The sequence below is a fragment of the Brachyistius frenatus genome, unplaced genomic scaffold (genome assembly GCF_029030835.1).
Source record: "Brachyistius frenatus isolate BFR_SWC_R1_liver_20210118 unplaced genomic scaffold, ASM2903083v1 Contig_94, whole genome shotgun sequence".
Lineage (NCBI taxonomy): Eukaryota > Metazoa > Chordata > Actinopteri > Embiotocidae > Brachyistius > Brachyistius frenatus.
In genome coordinates, this window is record NW_027210693.1 from 690,340 (window position 1) to 703,045 (window position 12,706).

Genomic DNA, 12,706 nt, shown 5'->3' on the forward strand with positions numbered 1-12,706 from the left:
TAAATGATAACAATATCTTTTGAACGTGGTTTGACGACAGAAAACATTTTATGATTCCACCGCGAACCTGGATATTGAAATTAAAATTGTTTCCTGGAGTTTGGTTTGAAAAAACAGAAGGAAATCCTGCATCTGTCCTGTGTAAGAATGACGCTCCGTTCCTGCAGACTTTATATTGGTATGTAGCTTCGTTAATTAATAAAACAAACACAATCTTTTCGGTCATTTTCTGTAAACTGAATATCTTTGGGGGGGTTTGTAGCGTTGGCTGTGCAAAAGAAGACGCTTGAAGATGAGCTCTTAAAACTTGTGATAAAAATATTTTCTCAATTCTTTGACAAGTGTTGGGCTAAATTATTAATCAGTTGATTAGATATTCAGATTATTTTGGAAAGTAATTATTAGTTGAAGTCTTTGCTATTCTTTTAAAATTAGAAACCATCAGAGTGTGTGTTTGTGTAGAAACAGAGAAAGAGAAAGTGTATCTGTCCAAATGTATTTACAGTCCTTTTTTGTGTGTCTTGGTGTGGTTTATGTCTCACCCGGCCCCTCAGCTCCACTCTCCTGGGGAGGATGAGAGACAGTTCATCCTCCAACTCTCCTCCACCGAACAGCCTGCCTCCATCAATTTATAAATATTCTGTCTCAAACAGATCTGCGTTGGCCCGACAAATATTTAATCACAGCATGCATCTTGTCAGACGCTCTTGTCCACGAGCATCCTCCAGGCGCTGATTTTTTTTTTTTTTTTTTTTTGCTTTTAACACCAAACAATTACAAGACACAGAAGCTGTTCATTAATGTTATAATATTTTTACTAGTTGCTCTCTTTTATCATTAATACTGAAACTTCAGGTAATTTTTATTCCAGCAATAGCCCTTCAGGGAAAAAAATATATGTCCATTCACTAAATTCAAATTGTTTATTTCAAAAGAAACCATCCAGTATATGTACATTTATGTCATTGATAGCTAAAGTAAACTGGCCTTTTCCTCCTGCTGCGTTTCACTGGCAAAACACAGGGTGGCTTTAATTGTGACGGAGTCGAAGGAAATTAAGTTTTAAACTAACTACGATCATCAAAAAAAAAAAAAATTGAATCAGTGGATAATATTGGGCAGAGTGACTAACTTTACTGTTCTCTGTTCTGGTGCCGTGGAAAATAATTTAAGTTATTTTTGGCCGACTCCTTTATTAAAACAAGTTTCTTTAATTGCACTGCAAACAAAAACCATGCGTAGCTCCTCTGCTGTATTTTTTAACAGAGCAGATGCTCAAACAGCGTTTGCAGTCGTACTGAACTACTGTTGCTGTTACCACGGTAACCACAGGTGTTGCCAAATCAACCAGGACTGAAGTCTGACGGATTATAACTTCAACGTTGACTGACAGAAGTGGCGAGATCTCATTTAATTTGACTTCTAAAGGTTGAGATTCCTTAATCTTTGGCTAAGCCGTCGACTGCTCAGAGACACGGAGACACACACGCACATGCCGATCCGATGATTCATTGGATGTCTACAGTGGCTGTTAGTTTAAGGCTCAGTTCTAATAAGCTGTTCTTCTGACCTGCTGGTGATGTGGAGAGGTGAAAGCGAGACAGTAATAAAATGTTAATCATATTTAATGACTGAGCTCCGCTGTAGCTTGAGTGTTGCTCAGATTGACCATCCATCAGCCACATTACTGCCAGGGAGATGTTTGCGTTAAGGATAAATGATGAGGCCACTGATGAAATTCCATCTCACAATACCTTTGGACTTAGAAACAGAGCAGACTCTGACATGATCAAGCATCTAATCACAAGAGAAATTACTTCTTTTTTTTGGCTGGGATGATCAGTCTGTTAATTTCAAGGTATTAATCAAGTTTAAAGTAGTATTTGATGTTGCTTGGCAGGGTCCCACCTTCTTAAATCATTCTTATTTTAAGCTACTTGAGTATTTAATTGGGGGAAAAAAAAAAAGAAGTACCAATCAACAGCTGACTTTCGGATATTTTGTTGAATAGAAAAAATCAAATGAATTTTCCCGATGATCAACAATGTGTCAAGGTCCCATTTTGGTTATGTTGTCACTGACCTGGCTGAGACTTGCCGCTTTCCCCCTGGGCCAGTGGGCAGAAGAATGGTTAACTGGTCTCGGAGGAACTGATCAAACGCTCTACAAGCAGGAGAGGAGGGCGTGCCACAGTGCAGGTGATCGGGAGGGCAGAGGGATGAAGGGAAGATGCGGAGTGGAGTAAAAGTAGCACAACAATTTGTAGAAAACGGCGGGAGATTTTTTTTTTGGCGTAAAAGAAAAGGCAGGAAATTATAGAGGGGGAGGGAGCAAATAAGCAAAGAGGAAAACAAACAAACAAAAAAACTAGAGGTTGATAACTATGTCACATGAAACATGCACAGAACTACAGGAGGTACAAGAGAATGGCATGGTCACTGAAAAAGGTGAAATTAATTGGCAGATATAATCATGGGAGGAGGCAGGATACTGATGATCATCGATAACTGCTGTTGCTATGTACATGTATGCGCATGGAAAATTCATGGAAGCGTTGGCTGACCCAGACTGGAGAATCGATCGGCCCAGGGGAAGAGAAGCCTGCAGGCCAGACGGTCAATAACGTGGCCGAAGCTTCATACGCAACACAACACACCGGCTTAATGGACTCCGGGGAGACAGGTTTCGACTGCCTGACTGAACATTTGCATTACTGAGTCTTGAGATTCAAATATCAGAAAAACATACGGTATATGTGCGTGTGCATACATACATAGATGCAGAACTTTTATTGATTGCACTCCATAACCTTGAATCATTGTGGCCAGAAGTTGTGAGCAGAAAAGCAGGCGGTTCACGGCGGGCGCAGAGAAGAGACGCAGACCTGGGGTCAGAAGAAACAACGCAGATCTACGACTCTATAAAGAAGACTGTGCAGTAATTTAATAAGGCAGTGATTTAAAAGACGGTGAAAGTTTCTTTGTTTTCCAGTTCATTGTGTTATTATTTATTAAGTCTGTAGGGCACTACATTTCAAGCGCATTGATTAAATTAATTTAACATCATTATTTATGGCTGATGCATTTGATCCTGCTTCTCATTTCAGACTCTATTTCCCTGTAAAGATCTTTTCCTTCTACCATAAATTGTGAAACACTTTGTAAAGTCGGTTTCAAAACAACTGCTATGGATTAATCTTTAAAAGTCTGTCTGATGTTAAATAATGACTGCTGGGATATCACCGCGGTGATGGTCTAAAGGTAGACGCTGAGAAATAATGAGATAGGCGCAAAGCATAACAACAGCTCCGTGTAATGACAGCTGCTGCGGTGATGTTGAAGAACATCGCCAATGCGACACAATTAACTTGATGGTTCTAATGAGCTGTGGAGTGTGTGCAAGTATTGATGTGAAAGCAAGCGATCCACGTCCATTTATGATGAACTGTTGGAGCAGGAATAAGGCGTGTGCACGTGCAGCCGGTTCCACTGTGATTGAGATTAAGAAAACAGAACCGGGCGTCTGTGCAGATTCATAAATCTGACAAAGAATGAGTTTGTGTGTGTGTGTGTGTGTGTGTGTGTGTGTGTGTGTGTGTGTGTGTGTGTGTGTGTGTGTGTGTGTGTGTGTGTGTGTGTGTGTGTGTGCGTGCGCGTGTTTTAGTCGCGCGTCTGCTCAGAGGTTCATGCATCCGTCTGCTGCCGTTACCTCCTTGAGTGCATAAATGCAGACGCACACAGACGACATCGTTTTAATCAGACGGTGGAGTTGGTGCTCATTGTGGCGACATTTAGTGCCACAAAAAGCTGTTTTATGAATTAAATCAACATTTCAGCTCTCAGCTCAGCAGCTCGAAAGACAATTGCTCGTTCATCTTATTACAATAACGTGGAAACACGACGATCAATCAAGCAGCCGGCCTCAGTCTTCTCTGTCAAAAATCGACAATTAAAACGATGTTGCAGACAAAGTGCGCGCTTTGCGAGCGACACAAAATAAAGGCTACGTTTGTAAAAGCTCCTCAGTAATTAGCATGTTCTTTTAAAAAAAGAAAAAAAAGACCAAACAGTATAAAGGAGCTGATATGCTCCTTCTTTCCTCCGTCTCTGTTTTGAAGCAGAAAGCAGTAAGCAGCACATTCCAGTAAATCACAACTAATTTCAGCCCTGCTTGACGTGCCTACTAAAGTAGAAACACATGCACTGCCTCCCATTTCTTTTCCTTCCTGCCGCAGCCAGCCCACACTTTTCCTTTACTCAATCTCACAGTCCCACTCTGTTTCTCTTTCTTGTGCTTTGTTCAGTGCAACCCTCGTGGCTTCTTACATGGTCAAATGATCAATATTTATGTTCTCTTATGTATATTTCATCATCTGCTTCCAGCAAGTCTACTTTTGGCTTTTTCTTTTCTTCACGCAGCTGTGTTGATACATCGCACACAATAAAGTTTAACATTATCTGTTTACGGTCTCTCATTACGGGGAATATTTATTGCCTTTGGGCTACTGCTTGTGTTCAGTCAGAGAACATGAACCCAGCGCAGTATCGACACGAGAGGATTAGCATGTTTGATAGACAAACATATGCAGCTAATGTATTTGATGAACACACATGTTAAGCTTCATACACAATATTATGAAGTAATGACTTTGGCGGGTTTTAACTTTGGCAGGTTGCATCCTCGTTCAGATCCAGTCACATCATAGTTGGATTTTTTTTCTAAATCCTGGCGATACACAAGGGTTTCCCAACCGTTATAAGTTTTGAGTACCACCGAAGCTGAGTGAACGTAAAACCATTGTGGAGAGCATCAAAACGAACCGAGTGACTTTTCCCAGATGTAACGGTTGAAGCTTTTCCCCACGAGACTACTTTAGGGATGGTTGTCTTTGAGCTTTTTGAATGTTTTTAATTAATCATCAACTCCAGCTTTTCCAATTTGTTTTGAGAATTTTACACAGCTATGGTTATAATAATGTAAAAATTGTTCCCGAAACATCTCATTAAACAAATGTGCCTTTTGCAAATTTGATGTGGACAAGATGTCCAGGGATGACTATTCGGGCATTTACAAAATATTTACATAATTAGATTTTTGAATAGCAATCAATAATTTGGAAATAAAAACCAAGTGGGCAAAGGCAAAATAAAAGCACAGCGTGGGTAACTTCAGACAATTACGTCATTCTACAACAATGCAGCTTTTAAAACCAGGAAAAGACAAAATGTATTATTTCACAATATTACAAAGTCCAAAATCCAGGATGATATGTGGTCTCATACTGATATAATATCACCCAGTCCTCGTCCAACTACTGTACTAACTACCAAATGTGATGACACTGTGTTCCAATCGCCTCATTTCTGTCCTCCCAGTCTTTGTTGTGTTGTAAAATAAATCCCACAGAAACCCCTTAAAGCAGAGATCTCTCTGGTGGATGATTTGGCCATATCTTTCTCCCTCCAGTCCAGTTTGTGTCTGTTTATACTGGAGTCTCGTACCGATTCTCATTTCATGTCTGTCCAGTCTTCTTATCCTACCTCTCATCCCTCCTTTGATATTTTTCATCCTCGGCTTCATCCTGCTTTCAGCGCTGCTGCAGCACAAATATATCTGGACGGCTTGTGTGATGCTTCTCTTCAGGAGGTTGAATGTTATCCCAAAACATTACCACATAGGAGATGAATGCTAATGCACTGCTAGTGCAGGGCTGCAGCCTGGTGGGACATCTATATCAAAAGCTTTAACAGCAAACAAGGTTTGGAAATAAGAAGTAGAGACATTTTTAGTGTTCAAAATTCACAATGTCCACCATCAAAAAGTCACAGAGCAGAAGGATTACATTTTTTATGTAATGAACTTGTCTTTCTCATTGCTTGTGGTTGAAAGCGTCTCAGTAATTAGGGATAATTGAACCTTACGATTAGATTTTGATCTCTATTTCCAAGTTTAAAATTCTAAAGTATGGTTTATGTTTAGGTTGTTTTAACAATTGTTTGCAAAAAAAAAAGAAAGAAGTTTGGTCTGAGAGACGCTTTACAGATGCAGCTAACTCTGACACAAGTGTTTTCTATCAGCCTGTTTTATGTTAAATAACAATCAGCCATGTCTCAGTTTGTCACAAATGATTAAAATATAATAATCCTTAGCGGCAGATTCCTCTCTATAAGTTCAACTGCTGCCCAGCTGCTGAATTTCACAATACACACACGACAAAACCTGCCCTCCTATACGAGCTGTAAAATATTGAGAAAGCGTGCTTTGGACAGAGTGCACAAGAAAACAGGATGGTCTCTTGTTAATATTTCCAGTTCACAAAACAAATAGACTGAAACCCAAGCAAACTGCTGTTGGTCCAAGTTCATATTTTTGTTCTTTTCTTTCTGCCAGACCCGAGCTGCGCCCATCGTACATAAATACAACAGCTCTGGACAGATGTAATTATTCTCTGTACTTAAAAACAAGGATGAAAGTGCTTTTGTCCATTTGGTTTAGATACAATTTCCTTTTTTTTTTTTTTAAACCACAAATACAACCAAAATATTTTCTCTTTGCCTGTCTCTTAGCAACTGAAGAACGGTTTTCCAGTGACATCAGGGCAGGGAGCGAGGGAACCAGAGATTTTTTTTTCTTCTCTTAAGGACCTGGTTTCAATGAAGTCAGACTTGGGTGAAATTGGATTTTAGAGTATTTACAATCGAAGCAGAGGTGCCAATACAAAATTTAGTTTGGACTGAATTGGGACGAGATACCAGGTTACAGGTCGCAAAGCTCGACAAGTATATCCATTATCTGGAAAAAAAAAAAAAAAAGATAGCTCAAATATTGCAGGCAAACACAAGTGACTACTTGAAAAAAACCTTCAACGTCTCCGCACTGATTTTCTTTTTCCTGTCTGCAGTGAAGTGTGGAGTCTGCATTCCTGTCTTGACATTGTGCTGGATGGGGAGAGATGTGAAGGCTATGGGCCTGACATCAACACAGAAAAGAATTCCCTCTCACTGAGGTAGGTCTGGGTGTGTGTGTGTGTGTGTGTGTGTGTGTGTGTGTGTGTGTGTGTGTGTGTGTGTGTGTGTGTGTGTGTGTGTGTGTGTGTGTGTGTGTGTGTGTGTGTGTGTGTGTGTGTCATTACCGTCGGTCGTTCCTCTTGCGTCGGAAGAGCTTTTTGGTGTGTGCGATCTCGGCCTCATTAGGGAGGGGTGGGAAGACCTGTTACAGACAAATCATGGAGTCAGAGACGGCTGCTGTCAAGATCACAGATTTATGTCCCTCTGAGGAAAGTAGATCCAGAGGACACAAGGAAATGAACGTTGAAACATTCTTGTTTTACTTTTTACCCTGATGTGTGTGTGCGCCTGTGCATTAAATGTATGTTTACATCTGCAACTAGAACTGTCCTTAGAGATTCCTTTGGTTATCTGTAAGACTGTATGAACACCTTTTCAAGTCAAACACATTTTCCCTTTCGGAGGATGACTGAACTATTATCACGAAAATCCTCATAAAAAAACCAACAACTTTAAAACGTACTAATTTTGATTATTTGGTAGGTGTGGACTGACTTAGTCGCTAAAATTCCTCCCTCCTTCACTGACTGTATTCACAGCTCCCTATAAAAATCAGCAATGAGCAGTACACTGAGTTTTTGGACACTTATGAATCATCATCATTTTGTATCATCACTGAGAGATGCAGAATCCCACAATAGTAAATCTCACATCTAAAAGATGTGAGATTTTGAAATGCTGGATTGTTTGCGGAGAACAATGTTACAGATTAGTCAGTGATTTCACACACATCCTTAGTTTGTGATTCAACATACGACTGTTTGGAGGTTTGGGTTATTTATGTAAACGCTGAAATGAAATACCTTACGGCATCATGAAAATTGATCAAAAACAAGGAAAGACGAGAGGATGTGACTAAAACTGCACAGAAAATAAAGAGATGAGGAGAATTTGAATTAAAATGCTTAAGACGCATTTTTGAGTTTGTCTAATGCGCGTGTGATGGAACAACATGTTAATAAGTCCTGCTGTCTACACCGCACTGACACGAGTGAAGCGTACTTTGAGGCTTACAGTCTATTTTCCTCTGTTTATAACATCAGTCATTGCGTATTGGGCTCTGCGCACCTTTAAGACACCTGAACACACAGACGGAGCACCTGCAGCTGCAGGATGTACGACCATCCATCATCTATTAAACATCAGCCCTGTCAATCAAACAGCCCTTCCACCCCACTTTGCTCAGCATCACTCTGTGCCGTTACCATGGTTACAGGTAGCGTAGGACAATTTGCTGATGTGTACAGAGGGGGTCGTATGTACGCAGAACACACAAACATATTGTCCAAGACATTATACACAGCCTGAGGTGTGGATGTTGGTGTGAGCGCAGGGAGCCTCTACCTGCTCCATCAATGGCCAATTAGTCAAAGTCACTGATCAAAGATGTGTATGTGTGCGTGTGTGTGTGTGTGTGTGTGTGTGTGTGCGTGCGTGCGTGCGTGCGTGTGTGTGTGTGTGTGTGTGTGTGTGCAGATAGTTCCAGGCTCACATAAATCAGGACGTTTCAAATGTTCCCAAACTCTCAATCCAACGTTTGCTCGACTCTGTCAAAATGTGTCTTTTGTCTTTTTGTTTTCTGGATAAAAGACTGACAATTACATTTCGTCTCATGATCCGTTGATGGCGACCATGTAATGTCAAGTCCTCTTTTATATTGGAGTATTATTATCTTGGGGACACTTGCAGTATTATTTGGAGATTTGAATAATTCAAGTCTTTTTATCCCTCCGCTGCTCTTGCCTCTTGCCTCTGCAGTGCCCTTTACACTGTTTTGACAGCGGGTTTTGTTTTGCATATTTGGTTTCCATCGGTATGGAAGTTACAAGAGTTTGTGGTGGATTTTGTGCAGTTGCGAGCCATAGAAAAAAGTCTGAATGTTTTCCCACTTGAGGTTACAGTTAAATACAAGAGAGAAAAGGAGAGAATAACAGAGAAAATGTTAGTGACCTGCTCTACTGTAACGGCTGGAGGCAGTCTTTCACAAATCCTCAAGGACCGTATGCACATACAGACTGTACAACGCACCTTCGCAGCAACATCGCAGTTTTGTGTAAAAAATATTTGTATTTACTGCAAGTAGAATTGCTCTTTCACACAAACACACTGTGCATTCACACATCCAGAAACATGGCCTGTATTCACGAGTTTGAGAGAGAGCTTGATATTTGACATTGCTGCTCTAACCTACCTCTTCCAGAGAGAGGCTGCTAAGTGGGGGATGGTTGCGTTCTGCTGCAGATGTGAGAGGCAGAAAGTGTATTAGTGTGAGTAAACACGTAAATTCTGCCTCTCAAATACAAACCCGGACTATTCATAGTATTGATATCTAGCAACCTCTGCTTTTTTCTCTCCTTAGACTTAAACATTTTAGCTAAGGTCTGAAAAAAGTAGGTGGAGACAGAGAAAAAGAAAGAAACAGAGGAACTGTTGCATGTTTAGCTACTGTAGTTTTCCTCCAGGATATCATTAGCTGTAATTCTGCCTTCAAATGGTAACCAGATGACAGTGAACACACACACACACACACACACACACACACACACACACACACACACACACACACACACACACACACACACACACACACACACACACACACACACACACACACACACACAGAGGAAACGATGCCCACCACATACTTCTTAAACCCTGTAACTTGTCGTATTTCTCCTTTGCTGGTTCATATTAAGTTACAAGATGTCAAACTTCGGTTGTAAATAAACAACAGAAAAAGAGCTGTGGTGTATGTGCAGCGTTTCAATGCATCCGACAGAAACCGTGAGGGAGGAAATGAGAGATGTAGAATTGTCTCTTTGTGGCTGAAAGGGAGAGACCTTTGAGTGTGTGTGTGTGTGTGTGTGTGTGTGTGTGTGTGTGTGTGTGTGTGTGTGTGTGTGTGTGTGTGTGTGTGTGTGTGTGTGTGTGTGTGTGTTAATATGCTAGCTACAGGTAGCAGCCAGTGTTGGGTAGATCAAAGAGAGGCATGAGCTGTCCTGGTCCCCAGCCAGGAGACCTCTCGCCTCGAGGCAGGCAGTGCGAGCCCTGTGGACGTGACAAGGATGGCGAGGAGAGGAGGAAGGAGAGGGGGAGGAGGGGGGGTTTGCTGTGTCAGTGGGAGAACGAGACAGAGAGCTGACAGAAGCAGAGAGAGATTTTGTGTGTGGATTTGTTTCCATTTGTTTGTCTGTGTCGTCGTTACTGGTCCTGATTTTTACATTTTCTAATAGTCATTTAACGATAAGAAAATGGAATAGTTTACTCGACCATCGTTTACTGCTGCCGGACGGTGGCGGAAATGCATCTAAAAGCTGTTTGCCAACCGCCAGTAAAAAAAAAAAGCGAAAAACAACAGGAGTAGGAAAAGAAGGTTCCGGTAAAACTGTGTGTGGCGCTTTGAGATTAAGCGCCGTGGTTCAAAGAGCAGGAATATGCAAAGACGAGTACAGCGATTAAAATAAATTCTGTGCGGATCTCCTTTAATAAACAAACAAAAATGAGGTGCAGCTCAAACTCTGCCAGGAAAAGCCAGCATACAAGTCTACCACAACTACGAACAGTCATTTGAGAGCAAAGCACCGAGCAGATGGTAAATACACAGCCTGACAATCGATGGCGAGATTTGTCACCAGCCGAAGTGACTTTGATCTTAGATGTGCAGAGTGAACAACGTCCCTCCTCTCAAACATGGCAGTTAAAGACATGCTTCCCATCTGCTTTGTCACAGATGAGGTGTTTTTTTTTGTGTTTTTTTTTTTATTTAAAGTTTGATGGCATTTGTTGAGCCTGAGTTTAAGGCGCAAGTCTCTCTCTCTTTGGGTGTGTTTTTATATACAGCGGTGGGGGGCAGCAGTAGGATAGGATTTTATAAATAGTTAGGAAATTATCCCAGCAGAAATCACTTTATTCTCAATCTCGACAATCACGAAGTGAATGCTAGAATTATCCTGCTCATGCTACAAAGTAATCTCCCGTCGGTGTCTGCTCGCGTGTATTTGATTGGTAATCGACAAGCAGGAGATTGTTGCAGCCGTCGAGTCTTCAGGAGCTAAATGAGCAGATGAATGCTGTCGGAGGGGAAAGGGATGGATGTGTGGCAGGTGCTTTTAAATGGAAAAAAAAGACAGTTTTGACAATGTGATTCATGTAAAGTTTCAAGGAAAAGACGGAATCAAAACGCAAGAGAAAAATGAAGGGAGCTGTCAACGGATAAGCAGGAAGCTTTGCATGAGCTGCTTCAAGGATGTAGGACCGATGATGAGGACTTCAGGTTTATGACAGTTGAATATGAACATATAGGTTTTCATCCTGGTTCTTATATCCTCCAGGTAGCTGCTGATAATGGAGCAGGCAGCGGAGTCTTCTAATTTGAAGAGAGCGCTTCTTTTTAAAGCATGAATCCTTTTGTTTCAAACAAAGTCTATCTTAAAGGAGTCTTTTAGCCGCGGACCGACACAACGCATGCATTTAAATGCCGGAAGAGGATCATCCCTCAGTGTGTCTGTCTGGACATACATCTGCAGAATGTGCATCTGTTTTGCAGACAGTGTGCTAATGGAACCTCCAGTTGTGCAGGTTCAGGAACAACATCGAGTCTCAGTTGTCAGACAACATGCCAACAGCCTGCAGCTCACCCGACAACCAAGAAACTAATTGGTGTTCATTTTACAACCCTGACTGAGGTGTGTCTTTGCTTTTGTGTGCGAGTCGGACTCGGGAGGAAGTTGACATACCTTGTAGAGCTCCAGGGAAAATCACAGGTCACTGGGAGAGGCTACCAGAGGGGATGTGTCCCTTTCACATGAACTCATTAACCCTTTTTACACTAACAGCCATGTACATTCAGAGCAACAATAAAGCTTGTTATAGCTTGAAATTAAGGCATGATTTGATCTTTTAAAGGGTTTGCCATACTCTTAAAAAGAGAATTCCTCAGCTTTCCCTGGTCGTATCTGAAAGGATTTGAACTTCTTTTTCTTTTCTTTTTTTCAAAGCATTTGCCGTAAAGGTCACTGACCTGGGTCAGATACCATTGTTGATCCATTCATAACAATGACGCTGCTTTAGTGCGGCGCAGGGTATAAGTAGCAAGGAAGGAAAGTAAGGAAATGAGACCAGCTAACAGGGATGGAAATGTGAAGAATAGAAACGGAGAATAACGATTATAGAACTTTCTCTGCAATAGCATAGAAAGTGAAGTGCATGCTTTCCTGTCCCTTCTAGTGTGTAACAGTTCTGGTATGATGCTCATTCAGTCAGTCCATTGTTTCTCCGCTTATTTATGTTGCAAAGGTTCTCAGCCAAAAGCAATAAATTCAAAACTGCCCCAGGGGTGGCATTACAGGACAGGTTGTTGAGAGAGAGAGAGAGAGAGAAACAAGAATGACATCAAGAGAGACTGTAAATACAAGATAGCAACAACGCAAAATACAGACAGCGAGCAGAAATGCATACGCTGAAATAATTTGGACATTTTGTCCGCATACCAAACCTGAACAAATAGAGCTTCCTCCTGTGTCTATAAGGAAATTAGATTTGGCTGTTTTGCTCGCTCGGAGTTTTGGAATAGACATAAAATGTCCTTACTTCATTAAATCCAGCGACATATGACTGTAACATTAACGATAATGGTTTTA

The 12,706-nt window shown here is 41.2% G+C and overlaps 1 protein-coding gene across 7 annotated transcripts in view; it reads right to left on the reverse strand.

Annotated features, from left to right (window-relative positions):
* The window catches only part of ctif (CBP80/20-dependent translation initiation factor), a 54,271-nt gene that overhangs the window by 17,976 nt on the left and 23,589 nt on the right, over window positions 1-12,706 (reverse strand). For 6 of the 7 annotated variants that reach the window (XM_069710849.1, XM_069710846.1, XM_069710845.1 and 3 more), the window contains 2 exons: window positions 7,133-7,209; window positions 2,083-2,163 (listed from right to left, as the gene is read on the reverse strand). In XM_069710849.1, coding sequence (XP_069566950.1) covers window positions 2,083-2,163; window positions 7,133-7,209 — 158 coding nt within the window. The remainder of the gene's footprint in view (window positions 1-2,082; window positions 2,164-7,132; window positions 7,210-12,706) is intronic. The other variant, XM_069710850.1, reaches the window with a different exon arrangement.